At 36.1% G+C, this 24,374-nt stretch overlaps 1 protein-coding gene across 1 annotated transcript in view; it reads left to right on the forward strand.

Annotated features, from left to right (window-relative positions):
• The window catches only part of LOC125058566 (Kv channel-interacting protein 1), a 53,689-nt gene that overhangs the window by 25,759 nt on the left and 3,556 nt on the right, over nucleotides 1-24,374 (forward strand). The window contains exons 2-5 of the mRNA XM_047662670.1: nucleotides 726-998; nucleotides 14,470-14,539; nucleotides 15,877-15,947; nucleotides 23,053-23,262. Coding sequence (XP_047518626.1) covers nucleotides 843-998; nucleotides 14,470-14,539; nucleotides 15,877-15,947; nucleotides 23,053-23,262 — 507 coding nt within the window. The 5' untranslated portion in view covers nucleotides 726-842. The remainder of the gene's footprint in view (nucleotides 1-725; nucleotides 999-14,469; nucleotides 14,540-15,876; nucleotides 15,948-23,052; nucleotides 23,263-24,374) is intronic.

The following is a 24,374-nucleotide window of genomic DNA, read 5'->3' on the forward strand; positions in this document are numbered from 1 at the left end:
CGGTGACCCCAGAGCTGGTGCTTTCCTTACTCAACGAATAAGTATCGCAATATAAATGACAGCATTAAGGATAAACTGCCACGGGGATCGAAGTTTAAAAAAAAAAATTGCGTGCGTACAAAGTACACATGTCAGAAGTGAAACTTCTTTGCATATTAATTATTACTAAGGTAAAAGCCCCAAAATATGTATTTGTATATCTATATTCACACTGATTACACACTATATACATACTAATGATAATATAAATAAATAAAAATCTGCGTTTACTGCACAAGATGTTATGCGACAGAATTGCCATCTAAAGTTCTAATATGTAACTACTAAACGAATACATCAACCAATAGCGTGTATTTTCTCGATCTCCCTTACTCACTCTCTCAATCTTTATCACTATAGCTCTCTCCCACCTCTCGCTCCATGGCACTGTGCGTGATGTGACGTACGTTATATCTCACTCTCTCTTTCAATCTGTCTCAATCGCTTTCTCCCTATTCTTTGACAAAAACGCTGCACATCTTCGTGACGCTTATATTATTATTATTGCGTTTCATCCGTAAAAATTTTACCCTCACGCGCCTAAAGAAGTTTCACTTCTAAAATCACATATATTGTTGCAGCGCTATTGAATTATTATTAATAAATTCTACATATCCAAATGAAACTCCCGCCATTTTTCTATCATTGCGACATTTCCAGATTATTAACATAACTTTTTGTTACAGATAACCTCCTTGTGCCTCGAAGCGCGCGAATGTCAAACGTCAAAGTGTCAACAAGCCATAGACAAAATGTGTCATAGATTAAAATAGATTTAAAGGGGTAGCAAGAAGCTTTCTATAATGGCTACGCCTCCGGAATCACCCGTGGAAGAACATGCGTATGAATTGGAACCGAACCGACCCCCAAAGCCAATACCTGTGGCCTTAGAAGAATTGTGTAGGCAGACTAAGTTCTCCAAACAAGAAATTAGAGTTATGTATAGAGGATTCAAGACGGTGAGTTATTAAGTGAGATATTGGGGATAGGGTGAATTATTAAGGACCTATCTGGTCGCCTAACTCCAAAAAAAGTACATTGTTTCTTTCCATTTTTCGTCATCGTTTCTTGAGGGGCGAATGGAAAAAATATATGGTGGAGTTGGATATATGTATCCATTTTGTAAGATCGATACACGATTTAAATAAATCGCTCGATAGAAAAAAAAACCAAACATAGCCAATTTTTGACACTTTGAATTCATTTTATGACTAAAATAAATATATGATTTTTAAATTTACACGATATATTTTATCGCAAGCCAAGTAATCCATTTCAGAAATAAATTATAAAATAGTGTATATATACTTTAATTAAGATATATTAATAACAAATCTTTAGATTGAAAAAAAAAAAAAAAAAAACTAAACTTAACATAAACTAAAATATATCATTAAAAGGAGTCCCTTTAGGCAACGTTCCGAAGATACTGGCAGCGTTCCCCCTTTGAATTGCTAGACTAATTCTTTGTCCGAGGTAGCTGCCAGATCTTCGGTCTCCTGTGATGTCGACTAACCTTTTTGAAATTTCTTTGAAAAGCCTTAAAGCGTTAGGACCCCACGGACCAAGGGTCTCGACACCGAATGGGACAAAATCATATTCTGAGCCTAGACCCCTGTATTTGCATGCTTTATTTTTTTCAGCCGCTTCATAAGCCGCACCAGCTCTGTAGTTGGTTCCATGTAGATGGGAAGGGGCCAGCGTGTCTGAACAGGTTGCATCCCATACCAGTACCCGACCCATCTTCCATGGAATCAAACTCATACCGTCCGGTCTCTTGCCATCGTCTCTTGCAATACCACTCGGCTCAAGTATACTTGGCACGTTGACGGTGGCAAGGGAACGGCGTATGATATCGTTAAGTGCGGCATGTCTCGAGAAGCGGCCTGCACTTTTTTGGCATGACAGGCCGTGATGTCCTAACTTGTCGACATCACTGCCACAGGGACATATATGAGGAGCGCAGACCGGAACCCCAAGCCGTAGACAGGTTGCGATTCGAAGCGTGTCAGGCTCAAGAAAAGTTCCTGTATTTGTCGATGGGTAAGCTTGAAGCCAGTAGCCGGCCTCATGCGTACCCACGGCCAAAAGCCTAGCACGCGCCGAACCTGTACTACAACTCAAAAGATCGTCAAAAGTCAGTTTGCAGTGTATCCCAGCTCCTCTGTGAATTTAGAGATAATGGAAAATTTTGACCTGGGCATGCAATCAAGAAAGCGTTTCTAGCTTCTTCCAAGCCAGCAATCTCAAAGTTTGAAGGGGAAGCCCTTAAAATTTTACTTATGAGATTTGCTGAACTATGGACAGAAGATAGAAAGGCTGGCAAAGCGACACTGGAAATTTTGCGAATCCCTAAACCACCATAACGGATGGGTAGATGGAAGCTTGGGTCCAAGATTGCTCGTTCAGCTGCATATTAAGAAGTGATTCTAAGCTAATTTTAATTAAGTCGTCTAATGGTGTTAAAAGATCTGGGTGATTCCAAAAGGAGCAGCAACGGAGCACATACGTAAATTTTGGGAGAAAAAGACAGAATTTTAGGATGCAAAGTGCATAATGTGGACTAATTTCAAGGAGACGGTCAGCAGAATTTTGAAATTTAGTAATTGAAGTATGAATATAATCAGAGATAGATTCATTAAAAATTGGAGAACCTAAAAGGTAAAGGGAATTCCTGTTAACTATTTTAATGTTTGGAGCCAAAATTTGAATTTTTTTTTTACATCATTTAAATTTAAGTCGCAGTTATTTATGAAAAGTTCGCATTTGTCAAAATTAAGCTCCAAACCAATGGCTTCAAATTTATTTTTGATTAAAAGAAGGTCCGAAAACACAGTATCCACATCACCTCCTAGGGTTCCGTCGTCCAAATACCAAACATTGAAATTAGAATTTAAATTTTTGATTATCGGATTTATAGCCAAACTAAAAATTGCAGGCCCAAGGGGATCACCCTGTTGACAACCTACTTCCGAGGAAAGTTCATTAGAACGATATAACAGTTTAGTTGGATCAGCGTAACTGAGAAGAAGATAATTGTATATTTCCGGTATATGTTGTTTTATTTCAGTCAGCAGGGTATCCCTATTCACCGAATTAAATGCATTTTTCACATCAATTTTGAGCAACACGTCTGGCTGTCCGTGACTTAGGAAAGAGCGTAGGGCATGGACGGCTGCCTCACACCCTCCTTTCACACCGAAGCCTAACTGTACAGGTTCAAATTCTGAATTTAATTTTGGTAAAATATGTCGAACAGCAATTTTGGAAGCCAGACGTCGTAGTGTTGATCCAACAGCAATTGGTCTCACCCCTCCGTCCTTTTTAGTGAGGGCAATGAGGTTCGCGCCGAAAAGAATGGGAACAATTTCTGTATTTACATCCCCGGAATACATAAAATTTATTAATTTTGTGATCGAGTTAATAAGTTGCTCGCCTGCATCACCCACAGAATGCGATGTTAAATCTTTTAAATTTTGGGGTGAGATACCATCCAATCCTGCAGCCGAACCTGGTTTAAAAGATAAAATTGCATCAGTTACATCTTTGTTTCGAATTTTAAGGCATGCTTGTCCTGCTGTTGGTGGGTCGAGAAAATATGGGTTTACTGGAGCTGGGGGATGTTTTGTCCGTAATGCCTCAAGGGTGTCAGGGGTATCTGGTGATAGCACGTCATTGGAGAATAAAAGGCGAGCGGCACCTTTAAGATCTCCGTCACAAATTTTGTTCTCGATGAGTTTTTTGCGATTAAAAGGGGCATCATGTTTAATTAGAGGTGCGGGAGAAGGTGAGGAACTTACAGCACAGTTATTCTTTATCTTTTGTGTCAGGGATAAATTCGGTTCATCAGTTTTTATTATGTGTAGTGTACTGTATGAAAATAAAAACAGGTTCTGCCAGTCTTGAGTACAATTGCTTATATAACATTTCTGGATTAATTTTGACAAATGTGTAGCAACAGTTATTCGAGCTCCTCGAGGGATTCTTTTAACAATGGGTACATTATTTTTCAAATGGCTAAGTAATGTATGGAAAGAAGTTGGAGCGTTGGCTACAGAAACAGAAGTAGGCGCACTCGGAATAATGGGAAGGATTTCTAAAAGTGAACTGGTTTGGCTAATACAGTTCCTGTGTGTTTTAGTAATGTGTATTTTGAGGCCTTTCAAAGATTTGAAAGACTTGTTGCAAAATGTACATATATGGGACGCGTTCGACGTGCCATCACAAGATAGGGTCACGGCCTGCATTCACAACAGTTAAGTACTTACATAAAAAAAAACAATAACTTAAAACAAATTTAAAAACACAAAAAAAAAATACTTAAAACACATTTAAAAATACAAAAAAGTAACTTAAAAAGGACACTGATAACAAAAAATAGGTCAAAGTCAAAAATTAAAATTAAGGCTGCTGGTTTTGGTAACAGAACGCATTCGTGGTTTCGTCACAGGATGGACTTGCAATTGGACGTTGCCTTAGCAACCGCGTAGGCAAAAAAAGGAGCACAAACACAAGCAAAAGCGGGAGCACAGAGAAAACAGGAGAGTTCAGGTTTAGGAGGAAACAATGCTCGTCTGGCCACTATTCATTGGTCCATTTCACAAACTTTGCACAACACAAATTTTTTCTCATCTCATGTTTTTTTGTAATTTAAATTTTTATTGAATTTGTTTACTTCCATGTAATATTTGTTTACTTCCATGCAATTTCGCAACATATTCCATTTATAATCATTAATATATATTTCTAAATTCTTATAAATACAATTTTTGATGTTGTCACTTTCAAAGACTTTTTTTTTTTTTTTTAAATTATAAAATTACATTAATTTAATGTTTAACATAACTAATTGTTATTACGGGCCGGCGCACCTCAGTGCTCCAGCTCTCCACTGCGCACCGCAGTCCACTCTGAGACACTGACACAGCAATTCGTGCTGGGATAGGGCCTTATTACACAGAGCAGTGTGTCATAAAGTCGACGCATTTTAAACTGAGTCATCGGGCAATCAAAGGCACTGACTGAATATGCACGCTTTGCTTAGCTACCTGCGCATGCGCTCTGTACATGTCAGTCCTACTACTGGTGGAAGGCTGCAAATTTAACCTGCAATTTCGAAACTGTTGTATTCTAAAAATAATCTATGACATGATAGTTGTAGAGGCAAGGGCGGCAAAAACTTCTAGTACAGGATCCATCGCCCATTTTTACACTTGATTACTATCAAGCTAATTTTCCGTGAGTAGCTTTATTTTGATGAGACGCCCAATAATTTCCTGTACGAAACTCTCGATTGTGGATTTCAATATCTTGAAAGTTTGTAAATCCGCCTGCTACGCTGTGAAACACGCGAAACGTCGGATAAATTTAAAATTATGTTAAATAATTGTAAATTTATAATAATACATACCTTTAATCCTGTTAAAAAGTTTTTTCTTTTAAACATATCAAGGTTTGCATTGAACGACGACTCATTGGTCTAGTGGGTATTATCCTTGACTGCGAATCCATGGGTCCCGGGTTCGATCCCCGGCTGAGACGAACATCGATGTGATGAGCATTTGGTGTTGTGCTTAGGTCTTGGGTGTTTTAATATGTATTTATATGTCTATAATATGTATTTATATCCGTTGCCTAGTACCCATAACACAAGCTTCACCAGCCTAGCATGGGACTAGGTCAATTGGTGTGAATTATCTTTAAAAAAAATTGAATTACCATGAAATACCATGCAAATTGACCTTAATAACCCATTTTCCAGCAAGGCATTTATACTTTCAGTTCTAAAACTAGCCAGACACGAACGTGTCACTCAAAGTTAGCGTCGTATGGTCCAAGTGAAACTTTAACTCTACGGAACACGTTTCAAACTATTAAACTCTGCCTTGCGATTCTGTAACTCACTTTTCAAACTCTCACAGCGGTTTTCGCAGCGGCGGTCGCGCTCAAATCAGTCGTGAAGCAGTCATTTTACGATTTGGTATTCTGATAAGGAGGGAGTTTGTAGTTTATTGTTTACCTTTTGAACGACCTCCATCGAACTTAACTCTAACAAGAAAAAAATTCAATAATTAAACTTAATTTAACGTGACATAACGTGAAGTACTGAATCGTTTATTAAAACCTAAACAAAACAATCAATACAATATTAAAAAATTAACTTAATAACGTAATAAAAAGAAAATTAAAAAAAAAACCTTGGTCACTGTGGCAGCTTTAAAGCTGCATTTTCCTCGCTTTATTGTGATACTTATTCATTGGTGAAAGCACCAGCACTGGGGTCACCGGTACTATCTACCAAGCGCCAACTTAAACCTTTAATTAGCTGTGCATTTGAACCCCACGTCCCAAGAGTCTCTACTCCAAAGGGAACAAAATCGAAGTTGGAGGAAAGACTGTTATATTTGAGAAGTTTATTGTTACCCACCTGCTTTGCGGCCGCCCCAGCTTTTTGCTCGTCCGAGAAAGGTGAGACGGGGCTAACGTGTCTACACAAGTAGCATCCCATACTAAAGCCCGTCCCAAGAAAAAGAAGAGACTAATTCCAATATTGTTATATTGCAACCCCAATTAATTTAAAAATATAAAACCTTTTTAATTTGGACCACAAACAAAGGTCTTTTGACTCGGTGCAAACCTCGCGCCATTTTGCGTTTTACTTTAACACTCCCATTTCAAAACTCAATTGCATTCATTTGCGAAATAATGATTTAACTGAATCTAAGTGAGCTTAAAGTTAACATTTAAACCAATCTATATATATAAAAATGTTATGTTGGTTTGTGTACGCTTCAGAAACTCAAAAAGTTCTGCATCGAGCTGAAATTTAAGCATTATAAATAATCCGTATCAAGGATTGTTTTTATATATTTTTAAGCTATTGCATAGCTTCTATCGCGGGCCTCGAGCGTGGAGACCGAATCCAGAAATGTAACGAAAAAAACCTTGCGCGTTAGAGCGGGACAGAACGCATACTGCGTATTCACATCTCTCTGACGAGATCGGTGACGTAAGCGCGGCCGGGTGCAGCCGGTGCGCGTTAGAGTGAGACAGACTATATAGGCGACTTATTCTGAGTCTGATAGAGTGGTAGATTGAATTAATTTATCAAAGAAAAAACTTGAATAAGAGTAAAGAAAAAAAATACTGCATAAATAAATAATTATAATTGCATAAGTTGAAAAAAAAAATGCAATAGCTTTACCGCGGCAGTCCAAGAGTGCCACACGTTTTTTTTTCCTTTTTTTTCTACAAGTATTGCAAAATTAAACTTATATGAAATGTATTCTTTGTTTAGTTTCTCATTTCTCAACCATTCAATCACAATGTGCCACAGCGAAGCGTGGCAGGGTACAGCTAGTATATTTATAGATATATTGTGTTGTATATTTTCTCAATAGTCAATTAAAATTAAAGGTCAAAAAAATTTAATTCATATCTAATATATAAAATTCTCGTGTCGCGGTGTTTGTGGTTAAACTCCTCCGAAACGGCTCGACCGATTCTCATGAAATTTTGTGTGCATATTGGGTATGTCTGAAAATCGGACAACATCTATTCATCCCCCTAAATGTTAAGGGTTGTCCACCCCTAAATTTTTTTAAATTTTAGATAAAAATTTCATTATTAATTTTTTATGATACACTATTAAATACATACACCTAACCTTCACCCCTCTAACTTTCACCCCTCTACGATCAACCCCTATTTTTTATTATAAATGATAAACATGACAAAACGACGTTTGCCGGATCAGCTAGTATTTATATAATATAAGCAATGTTGGCCTAGTGGCTTCAGCGTGCGACTCTCATCCCTGAGGTCGTAGAACCCTGGCTGACTTTCTATGCGCTAACATTCGCTCGTACGAAGCTAAGCATCGTGAGGAAATCGGCTTTAGATCCACAAAGTTGATGCTGATCACCTACTTGCCTATTGTATGACAAATGAAACAGATACAGTAATCTGAGGCCCATTTAAAAAGGTTGTAGCGCTTTTTTTATGGGCGACTCGGAGCCCACTGTTCGGCAGGACTCACGTCACCTCTGGTGCTGTTCATCTTACTGACGTTTGATAGATCACATCCTTTACGCTCATCTCCTCTCCAATAATTTTTTTTTTTTAAAGGCACACTAACGAAACACACACAAACACTTACAGAGAACACATAACATAGAAAACAAGATACATGCATGTGCATCAATAACAAGTGATCACAACATTTAAAGGGAAACATTACAATGAAGAAGAGAAAATAACTGAAACATTAAAAGTAAAAAAAACAAACTAGATTTAAAAAAAAAACATGCAATTAACAATTACACATATATAAAAAAAACAATAATTTTCTACTTGCAATAATCACTATTGGTAACGGATCAACAGTGGCTATAATAATATTGGTGGTAGGACTTTGTGTACTCATTCCGAACTTAGACGCTCATTTGGTCCCTTGTCCATAAAGTAGCTAATTAAGCCAGTCCAGACGCTCAGAAGATTCCTGGGCACTTCGCAGGCTTCACGGTACAACCTCACTGCTTCGAGGATTTCTGTTTCTTGGGAAGTATGCACGTATTCCTGATTGCTTTGCGCTGAAACAGCCTCCAGGGACTGTCTGACGTACCTCGTTGATATTAGCTATACCCCATAGCGTATGGTGTGTTAGTCTGTCGCGATAAGCTCCAATTTCTCCCGCAGTACTCAACCAGGGTTGAGTTTAGGAGTGAGCAAGTCTTTGTCTAAGTAGGTGGAAGCCAGGACGATGTCTGCGTGTTTCTGGATATCTTAACAGTTGGCGATTAAAATGAGTGGCGGAGAGTTTACTGCCAGTTCTTCTCTTCCGTTCTACGTCCTTGATTTGAGAACTTGCAGTGAATGTAATTTTAGAAGCATTTAATGTATATTTTTTTGTCGTTCACTTCACTTCATTTCACTTTATTTATAATGGCGACTTCTGTGTAAATCACAATTCCGCCAATGTCGCGTTCTAAGTCTTCACACGGTGAGGATCGATTTGATAGATTGAATTTAAAGAAAAATGCTTTTTACCGGATTAAAGTTATGTATTATTATATTACATTATCTGTATTTATTTCCCCGGAGTTGGTATCGACCAAATAAATACAGATAATGCAACTTTCTCTGCAGCTGTGATACTTTTTGACATTCAACATCTTTTGTCTTCAGTCACCGTGACCACGCACGCTGTAAAGCACGCGAAACGTCGGATAAATTTAAAATTATGTCAAATAGTTGTAAATTTATAATAATACATAACTTTAATCCGGTAAAAAGCGTTTTTCTTTAAATGTGTAAGGGTTATGTTAATCAAAGACAATACTAGATTGAATTTAATCTAAGCAGAGTTACCCAAAACAAAAATGACGTCACAATAAAGACAACACACACAGGCATCTAATAATATATATAAGAGGTTAACATTATACTACAAGGTATGGAGGGAAAATCTTATTTTTTGACGTTCAGTACATTATGTTACCTATATGAATAAATGACTTTGACATTTGACAGTAAGGACTTTTGAAAATAGAAATAACATTGGTATTTCTAGGTAATACATAATTTCTAATAATATTTAGCAACATAGTTGGCAACATGTTTTGCGACGTGTTACGCGGAATTAGTTTACGAGTGCCAAACTATTTATTTTAGTTCTATAAACACTTGTGTTTTCGTTCGAAGATAGTATGTGCGACCTTTGACACTTTGTGTAAGTGACAACTAGTGTATGTCAGAATCTAATACAGTGCCACATAGTTTTTTTTTAATGGCTCTGGCACGATTTGTGCATTAGCCAGCGTCAAGTATAGGATTTTTTATAATTCGTGCTTGTCTTTAGAAATTCGACCGTGTCCTCCATGTACGGTTTAGGCACTCGCCCGGTACCGCACAACCCTCCCAAAGGCCGAGAACAAATTTAAATTAAATTAAAACTTGTCCTCGAACCGGGAATCGAACCCGGTACTCCTCACCTAGCTGCCACTTAATAAGACCGCTAGTCTATGAGGCCCCCTTTCTAATACGTTTTCTTCTTTCTATTGACAACTTTGCAACGTCAAAGTATACACAGTCCCTTGACAGTTGTTATATATATATGTTAACGTAAAATTGTAAACACCGTTAGATTGTAATCTATCTCGCGAGATTATAAACTGTCGAAAGATTGTGAACCTCAGCGTACTGTTTACAATTTAATGTATTATTATTCGGTAGATTGTACTACACTAACTTAGTTATCATTCAAACTGCTTTGGTCAATTACAGATTAATTTTACTTCCCAACAATTTCATATAACTACCGAATAATAATACGTTAATTTTTAAGCAGTTCGTTGAGGTTCACAATCTTTCGACAGTTTACAATCTCGCGAGATAGATTACAATCTAACGGTTTTTACAATTTTACGGTGACATATACACTGTATTCTTATAGAGAGCAAGAATAAAAGATATCGGACCTTCTCAGAAAAATAATAATTTGATAAATGTGTTCTGTGGAGTTAAAATGGCGGCTTAGTGCCTTCTCGTTATTCGTCTTTGATTTACGACTGGTATCGCAATTTTAGAATCATTATTAACGTTTATTTTGCTTACAATATTTTTTAATATTACATATGAAAACTATAAAACGTACTTATAACTTAGACTTACGCTAGACGGGCAATCGGGCAGGACGCTCACCTGATGTTAAGTCATACCGCCGCCCATGGACACTCTCAATGTCAGAGGGCAGCTTCGGTTGTGCCCACTGCCTTAAAAACACTTAAATGTGGAACGACGAAAGCCGTAATACGGGTGGAATTTCGATTCCTCCACGTCCGATGATAAGACTCATCTCCAGTTATGCATCTGTGGCTCATTTTAAATTCGGAACACGATGACATAACATGTGTCATGCGAGTTATTTTTGGCGCGAACGGTCGTCGACTTCGCCCGCTAACCTTTACATGTATCATGCGTTCATAATGCATTGCTGGATTATTTATGAGTAAATATCTCCACAAAGTCCTCCTGCTGGAGGAGAACTTTGCCCGTTAAGGGTTTGTGATCAATGGTACTGAAGGAAGATCGTCATAGTCGTAAAATAGTGACGGATCTGACAAATAGTAAACTTTACAAGGCAGCCATTTCAAAATAATATAATCATGTTAGTTTTTGTCATAACTATTTCAATTCATATTCTGTTATTATGAAAATTGGCATACAAGCAAACAAAAGGGTTGGTTTTGAAACAAATAAAAATAATAACATTAAATTACACAGTTTTATAGAAAAATCACACACAGGTATCTAATCCGTCACTTTACCGACTGATTAGTTTGAAATTTAAAACACTGAATTTTTTAAAATAGCCGTAATATTTAGTCAATATAGTATCCAAATATGATAAAAAGTGGATTTTGGATTCTTTTCAAATCCGACATTGTTCTACGATCATGACGAAATATATATTCTACTTTTGTAATAATTGGAAATTAAACGGGCTTTTATTGAAGTGAAACTTCTTTATCGGGGTTGGAAAAAAATTTAGTGTAACATTTTTCAGTTACGCGTCACATGTTTCGGTTACGCGTCACATTTGACCGTTACGCGCGTCTTTTTCTCGTCCCTACCACGGTTGATTTGAAGAGATGCTAAACCATTAATAACAAAAATTTATAATAACTATAACAATGATACTAAAATCTTAGTGGTAATAAGGTAAAATGAAATAATTGTATTATTTGTATTCAAGTCTGTGATTTTAAAAGCCTTTTGTTAAACTTTATCTAATTTAACTTTATTTAACCAATTTCTGTAAAGTTAGTTGCATATAGATAATTTTTCGAAAAATAAGGTCATAAAGAAGTTTCACTTCTAACGTGTGTACACTAGTACACGCACATTTTTTTTTATTCTGTTAAACTTGTCTTGCTGATTCGTTGAAGGTATCGTTCGTCACTCTTTGGATCCAGCTGAAGCCAACTTCATTAATCTATGGCACCAGTGAGACAAACCTTTTTAGTATTTATTGTGCAAAAAGTATTTAGTAAAAAAACAAAGTCACAACGCCTCGGTTAACAAGTAAAACTTCGCTTTTCAGAAGAATCATTATTGTCGGCGCTCGACTAAAGTGCAATTCTTTGTGAAAACGATGAAAACGGATCATTTTCCTCAAAACAATAGAGCGGGGAAATGAAAACATTTTTAGGTCGAGTTTTTCATAAAAAGGTTCACAGATCAATCTAGATGGTACTGTTACTAGATTAATGGGGATAAACATCACGGCAGTGCGCCACGTCGAGCGAAAAAAGCGGCACGTATAGAGCAGTGATGGCCTAGTGGCTTCAGCGTGCGACTCTCAGACGCCGTAGGTTCGATTTCCGGCTGTGTAGCAATGGGCTTTCTTTATATCTACGCATTTAACACTCGCTCAAACGTTGAAGGAAAGGAAGTAGAACAAGTTTCGATTTGATTAAAGACAAAATAGAAGATTGTTAGTCAATGTATAAAGTTTCGAGTCGAGGGTTTTTTTGAGAAAGTAGTTATAATACTTAAGAATTGAATTTTTCTTTAATTAGTATAAGTTACATTTTATATATAGATATTTTTTACGAGACAAAATCTAATAAATCGATGGACACCGGCTGCTCGCATGAAAAAGCACGACTCATTGTCCAGTTACGCTCATTGTCCCGTTACGCTTATTGTACGCTGGCGCCGCACCTATCCCTGTTTCACTTGTACTTTACAGATAACCATTTTTTTTAAACATCTTGACATCCGCAGGTCTCTGCCAAAACGTTTTTGCTAGTAGTACCGAGGCACCTGTGAATTAAATTTACAATGAGGACCCAAATTCCATCTTCTATACATATTTAAAGAAACCTTTCTCACCTTAAAATTTTACTACCACTGTTCATTTTGTATGCATTAAACTTCAGGCATTTCCTTTAAATTTTCTAGTCAGACGTTTTTTATATGATTTTCATCATAATAGGCAGCTACCGCTAATGTATACCACAAGTTGTGTTGCCGGCCTTTGAGCGAGGAGTACTTTACATTTAGACGAATAAAATTACATTAAATCCAACTCCCATCCGTGGTCGTAGGACAAATCTCCTAAAGCGTCGAAATCACTCGGCTTTGGTTGGTTTAGCTTGTCTTCCATACAATGATACACTCTACATAGCATTGCACCCTCAATAACGACAACAATTAAATACTAAAAAGTACTTTTTAAGTTGGCGAAATTAGTTAAAACTGCGCGCTGTGTACGTTGTTTTGTCGCTTGTCCTAGCGAGAAATAAACTCGACTGTCGTTACTAGTCATACGTACCGAACTTTCCAAGAATTCCGTTCTTTTTTACTGCATATGCTTTATCAGGAAGATACCTCAATATCGCAAGATATGAATTATTTTTATTTATTTTAAATAAGTACTACCTAACTACTGGTATGAGGGGCCTCATATCCTAGCGGTCTTTTTAAGTGGCAGCTAGGTGAGGGGTACCGGGTTCGATTCCCGGTTCGAGGGCAAGTTTTAATTTAATTGAAATTTGTTCTCGGCCTTTGGGAGGGTTGTGCGGTACCGGGCGAGTGCCTAAATCGTACATGGAGGACACGGTCGAATTTGTAAAGACAAGCTAGAATTATAAAAAATCCTATACTTGACGCTGGCTAATGCACAAATCGTGCCAGAGCCATTAAAAAAAAACTACTGGTACAGTACAAAAATAACAAACGCAATAGAGTCCAAATACGAATTGTTTTTATGTTACTAACACTAATAATAACATAAAGCTTGGTGTGCTCAGCAAGACGAGACGGTACTTCACTCTGGGCCACCGCTTGCAACTGTATAAAGCACAAATTCGGCCCCACAAGATTACTGTTCTCACCTCTGGGCGGGGGTTCCCCAGTACCAGCTCCTTCCACTTGACCGTATTCAACGAAAAGCGGTTCGAATCGTCGACGACCAATCCCTCTTCGAGCGGCTTGATCCTTTGGCGTTGCGTAGAGATGTGGGGTCACTCTGCATCTTCTACCGCATTTAGCATGGAGAGTGTTCGGGTTAATACCTGCAGCTGAGTTTCATCATCGGTCGTCAAGGCAGAATACGAAATTCCACCCGTATCACCTCGACGTCCGCCGTTCCACAACTGAGCGTTTTTCAAGGCAGTTTTACGACGCACCACCACTTTGTGACACCAGCTGCCCACTGAAGTAAAGGCCGGCTACGCAATTGCGAGCCTCCTGGCAATGTTAGTGTCCATGGGCGACGGTATCACTTAACATCAGGGGAGCCTCCAGCCCGTTTACCTCGTGTTACAATCTCCAAGTTTTATATTAAAAGTAACAATCTTTATAGGGCAAAACTTGCTGCGTCAGCCTGTATACATAATATTAATGTATGGTTTTTTCTTACAGGAATGTCCTGACGGCGTGGTGCACGAAGAATCTTTTAAGGATATTTATGCGAAATTTTTTCCTCATGGCAGTAAGTATAGCATTTTTTGGTCAAAAAGTCAAAATCATTTATTCATATTGTATACTTATGAACGTTAAAAAAGAAATATATATCAAATGCTTCTAACTTTACATTTACTGCCAGTTCTCAATCAAGGTCGTAGAACGGAAGAGAAGAACTGGCAATAATCTCTCCGACACTCTTTTTAATTGCCAAATTTTTTGTTTTACACAACGTTTGTAAGGAGCTGCAACCATTACACCATGTTCCACATGACATCTTAATGCACTCATTAATTAATGCATTACTCATGCATATTAGACGATAACTTTTATAACTTTTTTAATCGTTATATCTCAGAAACGGTAGCTCGTAGGAAAAAAAGTATTGATACATTTTTTATAGATAATTATGATCTACACTTTTGTCTCAGGTACTTAAAAAAAAATTCCCGTTTTGCTGAAAATAGCGAAAAACTCATACACGAGAATGATGTTGAACTTTTAAATATTATTTAAAGTTATGTTTTGAATAATTTTACTGATTTACAGCTTGTTGAGACTTTATGTACCTTAGAATGTTTAAATTAATAATAATTAAAAAGAAATGGGCATTTTGTTATTTTAGCATGCAATTTATACTATTGATATATACTATTTAATTCACGTTCACTTGGAGTTCAGTAGACTTGTGACAAGAGGCTTATGATAGCTAAAGTATACAAATATTCTTGTAGAAACATTGTCTAAATATCGTCCAAATAGAGCATCAATAGCTGTATAAAAAAAACTAAAATGTTGACTATAGCTAACTTCAGGGTATCGGTTTTGTGTGACGCATTGTAAAAAAATTACTCTCATCATTTTTCCCTAATGCGCCAAAAGAAGTATAACTTCAAAAAAACTAAAATGTTGACTATAGCTAACTTCAGGGTGTCGGTTTTGTGTGACGCATTGTAAAAAAATACTCTCATCATTTATTCCTAACGCGCCAAAAGAAGTATAACTTCAAAAAAACTAAAATGTTGACTATAGCTAACTTCAGGGCGTCGGTTTTGTGTGACGCAATGTAAAAATTTACCCTCATCATTTTTCCCTAACGCACCAAAAGAAGTATAACTTCAAAAAAACTAAAATGTTGACTATAGCTAACTTCAGGATGTCGGTTTTGTGTGACGCATTGTAAAAAGTTACTCTCATAATGTTTCCCTAACGCGCCAAAAGAAATATAACTTCAAAAAGACAACAGAACTCAAAACGATAGTGTTATATCATTAAAACAATATCCAAAAGCGAAAGTGTCACAAAAGTTCTGTTTCACCCTGATAAAATTTTTATGGTAATAAAAGTATTTGTTCATTATTTCAGATTCTGCGCTGTACGCCCATTATGTTTTCAAGGCATTCGATGTCAACTGCAGTGGTGCAATAAGCTTTCGGGTAAGTTTTAAATGAGGTTTAAGTTTCTATTCTGTTCTGTTTCCCTTGCTAGTTTATCTTTATATATATATATATATCTTTATATATTTCTCAAACGACTGGACCGATTTTGATGATATTTTTTGTGTGTGTTCAAGGGGATCTGGGAATGGTTTAGACAAATCAGCCCGCCAGATGGCGTTGCAGTCTGTACTTTCATACTTTGATTTTTGGTAAGCGCATAACTCAACAACGCCTGGACCAATTTATCCAATTCTTTTTTTATAATGTTCCTCGAAGTACGAGGATGTTTCTTACGGAGAAAAAAATTAAAAAAATTGAGTGAAAAAGTCTAAAAACAACACTTTTCTATATTCCTATACAAAAGTTTCGTAATAATCCTTAAAAGTCAATTTGAACTTTAATACCATATCATAAAGTTCAATTGTTAGTGGAGGGGTTCCGGGAAGGTAAATTTTTATTTTTTGACATAATGTATTTGTTGTCTTATCAACTTGATTTTTTTTATTTTACTAGCTAGACCGGTGTCCCGAATAGCAGAAAAAGTATTTTAAAAAAAAATAAAGAATCGACTGTTAGGCGGTACGTTGTTCGCCAGTCCAGCTAGTGTTCTAATATAATAAGTTCTTGTATGCGCTTTTTTTAGTATAGTAGTTTTATTGTAGGAGTACATTGTCATATAATGTGATATATTTATTTAACTAATGTATACAAAATATTGAACCTATTTTAAAACAGTAAGTGTGGAGTTTTTACCCATTCTTCTCCACACGAAACTGCCTTTTGGAAGGGGAAACTAGAATCATCTTTGTATTTTATTTGACGTTCAAAAGTGCCATTTTAGGTGGTCTAATTGAAATAAATGATTTGACTTGACTTGACTTGGCAAGTTGTTTTAGAACTTAAAAATAAGTATCTAGTAGTAGTAGTTGCGTTGCGTTCGTTCGTTGTATGAACGTTGTATGTTGTATGTTCTAATTTTCATTTTATTATTTCATCATGAAATGGGGTTATAGGTTTCAAAACTAGCAATAAATAATGTTGTTTTTATGATAACAATGCGATAACGTCGAAAGTTTTCCTACAGTTTTCCACGCTTTTCCTTAATATACGATTTATGTTCGTGTTTGTTCCCCAAGTCTGCGCATTGTTTGTTATTGTTTTGTACCCATTGCCTAGGTATTTTTGTCAAAACTTTAACGCTAAATTAATTTGGTTTTTTTAATAGCGTTTTTAAGTATTACGTAAGCACTAGGAGTGAGGGAGGGGGGGTTTCTTTGATTTTCTTATGTGGTGATTACGTCAACAGTAATTATTAACTTTTTACACATATTATCCACACATTGTCTATGCTTAAAAACGAAATGCACTTTCGAGGATTTCTACAAAAAATTAATACGAAGACGGGTCGACTGCAATGTTTTTTGATTTTTCCACTACTTAGAGAAGTTTTCAGCAGGCTGAAATGTGATTTCTGACCGTTTCAGGAGAGGGTCAATCAATCGTAATTTACATAATGTTACTCTAGTTTTCAGGAGGCTGAAACATTTCGTATCAGAACAAGTGTAGTCGAGTGGTACACTTTTCAGGAAACCTGTTTTCAGGCGTTTTCAGGCCTGGTTATACCCCTTTGATGAAGGAATAGTCTAGTTTTATATCTGATCCCCTAGCTCGTAACAATACGTTTATGTACTTTTTGAGAGCTGACAAGATGAGGGGGGGGGATAAATTGCAGTAAATCTGTTTACGTAACACTTGAACGGCCCGTTACTAAGACATCATGGAACTTACGATCTAGTCTAACTTAAAACTAATAAGTAATTTAAGTGTAACTTAATTTACTTATAAGGATATTTAACATAAGAAAGTGTCCAATAACACTACTTACAGTCTCTATTAAAGGGAAGACACTCTTGTGTTCTATTTTTTTAGTGTTTAGCACTTAGTACTAACGTGCACTACCATTTTTCAAATTTATTTGTGATACAAATAAGGGTATAGTGAAAAAATTCTATTTTAATTGGTGACCTACTAAGCGAACTGTAGGTCGTAGCAGATGCTACGCCACGTAGCGTATGCTACGACATGTAGCGGTCTCTCTAACGTAGCGGAAACATGTCTGTGGTCAATTCGTGATATATAGCTACGCCGTAGTACATCCGTATGCATACTTTGAAATTGTATTTTCCCCAACTATAACTAATTAATCAAAGCGTGAGACTTCTAAACTATAAATTATTAAAATCGATAAGTTAATTTAAGTTATACCTATTAACAACGTTTTAAAATCTTATAATAATTTTAATAGGTCAAGGAATAAGGACAAACTATTTAGGTACGAGCAGTGTTGGCCTAGTGGCTACAGCCTGCGACTCTCATACCTGAGGTCGTAGGTTCGATCCCCAGCTGTGCATCAATGGACTTTCTTTCTATGTACGCATTTAACATTTGCTCGAACGGTTAAGGAAAACATCGTTGGGAAACCGACATGTCTTAGACGGTAGACCCAAAAAGTTGACGGTCAGGTCAGGCACTGGAGGCTGATCACCTACTTGCCTATTAGATTGACATATCATGAAACATATACACAAATCTGAGACCCAGACCTGAAAAGGTTGTAGTGCCACGTTTTATACACAAGTTAAAATATCCTTGAAGCAGTTATGACTGTAAAAAGCATTTTTAACAATGGTTTCTTTCACGTTTGAGCGAATTGTCAATGCGCACATGGACAGTTGGCACAGCTGGGGATCAAACCTACGATCTCAGGGATGAGACTCACACGCTGAAGCCACTATGTATAGCCTTTTCTTATACGTATATAACATAACAATTAATGGGTGAATATTTCATTAATAAATGAAAAGGCTGGCGCGTTTAATTATCACAAACTTGTTTCTAGTTAATCCTGCAAAGACAGTTCTAAAACTGAATAATTATGAACGCGTTCAAACGAGACACAAGACCTTGCCATTTTAGGTCAAGCCAACTTACGTAATAGGTCTAAAGCAAGGACGGAAATAATTAACAATGTTGAGGGATTTTAGTTTTGATTATATTAAAATACTCAAACTCAAATCATTTATTCATTCAGGTAACACAATGTACACTTATGAACGTCAAATAATACATATTAAATGATTCTAATTTTACATTTACTGCCAGTTCTCAAATCAAAGGCGTACAACGGAAGAGACGAACTGGCAATAAACTTTCCGCCACTTTTTTTAAATGCCAGGTTTTTTGTTTTACACAATATTTGTAAGAAGCTGCAACCATTACACCATGTTCCACATGACATCTTTAAGTAAATAGTTGTTAATTAATAATAAAAAACAAAAAAAGATTTGTCCTCTATCATAGTAGGCATGGTGAAGTAGGAGCACGCACTTACATTCTCGTGGGAACTACACGCAAATAGATAGTCGAAACAACTAAAATCACCGCATACACGAATTCAAGTCCGACCAGTCACCACAAGTAGCACCAAAAATTCACGAGTATAATGCATGGCCAGCGTTTTACTCGTGAATTTTTAATTAAAACAGCCTATAATTGTTAAAATAAGAGTATCGTCCCTCAAAGGCAACGTACCACTGAAAATTGTCATTTGCCCCCTTATACTACAAAAAAATTGATGTTTTTAATAATGATTAATTAAATGTCCAATCTATTACTTTATCTAAGCATATCGTTGCGTTGGTTTAATCTGTCAGTTGTCAATTGTGTTTGGTCAATTGTCAGTATTTTAACGTTCAACTCTACAATTAAACCTGCAGTTTACACCTCTGTCAAGTGCCTGGCACTGTGCCAGAGTCGTTTAAGCCTAGGTATTCTGGGTAGTTGTTTTAGTAATTTTTAATCGGACGTTTTAACTAGAGCACACTGTTAGGTTAGAGAGGATTTTGTCTATGACTTTGAAGTCATTCTTCTTTTTTTATGTAACAGGGGGCAAAGGCTCACCTGATGTTAAGTTATACCCGTGGACACATTGCCGGAAGGCTCGCAAGTCCGTCGCCGGCCTTTATATATAAAGGAATTTATTTATCAATAAGGAAACATGTCTAGCTCATGCAAGATATGTAAAAAATATACAATCTATGAGGTTTGACTTTGAAGTCATTCTTCTTTTATTTTTTAACGGAGGGCAAACGAGCTAGAGGCCCTCCTGTTAAGTGATACCCATGGTATGTGCGTTGTCAGCCTTTATATAAAAAGGGTGCGTGTACTTATGTACGCGCGTAAGAAGTTATACTTCTTTGGCTTTCTTTATTTTTTTTAAATATTAAATAATTAATAATAAATATTTAACGTTGATAATTTAATAATATTTAATATTTAGTATATTATTAATTATTAATTAATATTAATAATTATTAATTAATATTAATAATTATTATTTATTATTTTATTATATTTTTCATTCAATTTAATAACTAGGTATGTTTCATAACCTTTTAACTAAGTAACAATAGGTCGTTGTGAAAAAGCATTCCTAAATTTCTCTGAAAAAATAATTAAAACTCCTTTATTTGTTTAAAAGGTACTACAAAGGTCATTATGGTTATTCAAAATTCTTGGCATATTCACACATATTCTATTTCTTTTTACTTGTAGATTGTCTTATTCCCATCTCGCTCGCGCACGCTCGGCGCCGGCTATAATCACACTGATAATGCTGTGTCTCAGGTTCGAGCGCATCGTAAAATTTCACTCTCATCAATTTTTCATAACGCGCCTAAGTATAACTTCAAAAGGAATTTAAAGAATAACTTATTTGTCAATAAGAAAACATGACAGGCACATACACTATATGTATAAGAAATATACAAGTTTTAATTATGAGTTTTAATTATAAGATTTTATTCGTTGGTTTGAGCCTTTCAAAACTTAAAAAAGATTCAACTAGAATATGCTTTTGGCATTCAAAGCACTCATTTCTTGCCCGTACTTCTCGTCCGTTCAAAAAATTGATGAGAGTAAAATTTTAAGATGCGCGCGCACCGTGACCCAAAATTAACAGAATGAAGTTAGTGGCGCATGTTGGCACGCACGCCGCCACTGTTCACTGTGTATTTATATTTATAATATTTAGCCACATGCTTTGAGTGTCTACATTTAAAACACGTGTTTTCATTATACAAGTGCGAATTTTATATGTGTGTCTGAATTATAATCAGAAGTGATTGAAATTCAATATTTAAATCAATACTAATTAATATTAGAAAATAATAATAAATATAATATTAATAAATATTTATTTATTTAATTTTTCAAATGTAAACTGACCTTTATTACTATTTGTTACTATTATTACTATAATGACTCCTTTTCCAGTCTTTGATTATTTAATTGTAATTAATTATTTGCATGCAATCAAAAACTATTTTTAATAATGCCAAAGAAGTATAACTTCTTACGCGCGTACATAAGTACACTCACCCTTTTATTGCTATAGATTTTTATATCAAATTCAAATAAAAGTCAATATTTTAAACTATTATTATTTTACTTTGCAATAGAGATATTGCGGGTATAAATTGAGATGTAAGCTATCCCATTCGGTTCATACATTTAACTAAATAATTCCTAATTCGGTTGTGTTGTGTGTGTGTATGTATGTGGAATTTGTCTCGCTAACCCCGAAGCTCAAAAGCCACTTATTCACTCGGCAAATCAAATATAAATTCAAAACTAGCTAGTCTATCGCAAAAATAGCAATAAGTCTAGACCCTGAAGAGTGCTCAAATGCTGGCTGGGCGCCAAAAATGACAGCTTAAGCGGCTATCATATTGTGTCATTTGTCAAAAACTTTAATCTTACCCTGACATCGATGTCAAGTACTTTTTAATGCCCTGCTCATTTAAATAGTTTTAAATTCATTAAGATTATATATGTTATCTACATTAGGAATTGTATAATATAATATAATAAGGGTCTGTTTCACAATGTATGGATAAAGTACCAAATAGCTATACAACAACAATTATTTGGAATATAAATCGTGCTATTTGACATTCATCGGACGCATAACTTATGATGGACTTTATGTGACGAATAGCGCTATCTGACAGTCGTGAAACGCAATACTAGTGTTTATCCTACCAATAAGTAATAAATAGCTAATTTGGAACTTATGTAGAACTTATCCGTACATTATGAAACAGACCCTTAATATTATATTTGTTATCTACATTAGGAATTGTATAATATAACTAGCTGATCCAGCAAACGTCGTTTTGCTATGTTTATCATTTATAATAAAAAATAGGGGTTGATCGTAGAGGGGTGAAAATTAGGGGTTGTATGTATTTTTTAATGCTGTATCAAAAAAAAATCATCTAAAAATTAAAAAAAAAAATTAGGGGTGGACTACCCTTAACATTTAGAGGGATGAAAAATAGATGTTGTCCGATTCTCAGTTATACCCAATATGCACACAAAATATCATGAGAATCGGTCAAGCCGTTTCGGAGGCGTTTAACCACAAACACCGCGACACGAGAATTTTATATATTAGATATAATAAGTATATTTATTAAAAAATATTATAAGTACATATTTGTTTAGTGAACGGTGGCTACTTCTGATGACTGTTAGTTATTTCGACTATGCACAGAGACACGAGAATGAAAGTGCGTGCTCCTATTTCACCATGCCTCCTGCTGATAGAGGACAAATCTTTGTTTTTAATTTATTTTATTTTTATTAATTAACTATACATTACTTAAGATGTCATGTGGAACATGGTGTAATGGTTGCAGCTCCTTACAAACGTTGTGTAAAACAAAAAACTTGGCGATTAAAAAGAGTGGCGGAGAGTTTATTGCCAGTTTTTTTCTCTTCCGTTCTACGCCCTTGATTTGAGAAATACTAAATGTAAAATTAGAAGCATTTCATATATATTTCTTTTTTGACGTTCATAAGTGTACCTTATTGAAAAAATGATTTTTGACTTAACTTGACTATAGAGCCAGTATGGGATCGTCCTTTGCGCCATTTGCCTTCCATGATTATGTCCATCTTCCAGACGAGACGGGGGCCCCCCCCCCCCCCCCACTTCCATCTTTTGGAACACTTGATAAAACCACTAATTAAATTTCAGGAACTCCTAGTAACCCTATCGACGCTGCTCCGTGGTTCGGTATACGAGCGACTCCGTTGGGCATTTCGCCTCTACGACGTGGATGGTGATGGTGCAATCACGCGACAGGAGCTGAGCGAGGTGGTGGTTGCTGTACACGAGCTGTTGGGCCGACGGGCGCCACCTGGATCACCGGCTTCGAGGATAGATGACGCTAAAGCTGCTGAACAGGTGCTTATTTAGCTTGATGAGGAGACTGTGTAGATTCTTATAATCAGCAGGGCACCGAGTACCGTTAACAAAGACTTCGAACAAAGAGTTTTTATTTGAGTAGTGTTGGCGTAGTGGATTCAGCGTGCGACTCTCATCCCTAAGGTCATAGGTTCGATCCCCGGCTGAGCACCAATAGACTTTCTTTCTACGCATTTAACATTCAAACGGTAAAGGAAAACAACGTGACAACCGACATGTCTTAGACCCAAAAAGTCGACAGCGTGTGTCAGGCACTGGAGGCTGATCACCTACTTGCCTATTAGATATATATATTTTTAGATTTAAAAATGATCATGATTCAGACATCTGAGGCCAAGACCTAAAGAGGTTGTAGCGCCACTGATTATGGTGGCCACTCTCACGTAGAAGGCTCACAAGTGCCGGCCTTTTAAGAATTGGTACGGTTCTTGAGGGATTCTAATAGGCATCTTTATGCGCGTATTTGCAGTAGCGACATATATTTCTTTTTACTTTTCAGAAATATGCTTAGTCTGTAGAGATAGTGTATGTATTTTATATGTTTAATACTTCTGTGTGACATCTTATAAATAAAATTCTCCTGTCACAATGTTAGTTACCATACTCCTCCGAAACGGCTTGACCGATTTTTATCAAATTTTATATGCATATTCAGTAAGACTGTGAATCGGCTACTATCTATTTTTCATACCCCTAAGTGATAAGGGTTGTCTACCCCTAACATTTTTTTTTTTAATTTTACTAATTTCACCTAATTAATAGATACCTTTATATGTTAACTGTTATTTCGACAAGATAGTGTATTTTTGTGAATAGATTCAAATGAGGGTCCTTTAAGAAAAGAGCGTGCCGATTCTTAAAAGGCCGGAAACGCAATCGCGAGCCTTTTGGCATTGAGAGATTGGCGGTATCACTTAACATCAGATGAGCCTCCTGCCCGTTTGACCCCTGTTCTATAAAAATAATTAAAACTCCTTTATTTGTTTAAATTTTAAAAGGTAAATGTCATTATGGTCATTCAAAATTCTTGGCATAGCTGCTAACTTCACGCATATTCTATTTCTTTTTACTTGTAGATTGTCTTATTCCCA

The sequence above is a fragment of the Pieris napi genome, chromosome 18 (assembly GCF_905475465.1).
Source record: "Pieris napi chromosome 18, ilPieNapi1.2, whole genome shotgun sequence".
Taxonomy (NCBI): domain Eukaryota; kingdom Metazoa; phylum Arthropoda; class Insecta; order Lepidoptera; family Pieridae; genus Pieris; species Pieris napi.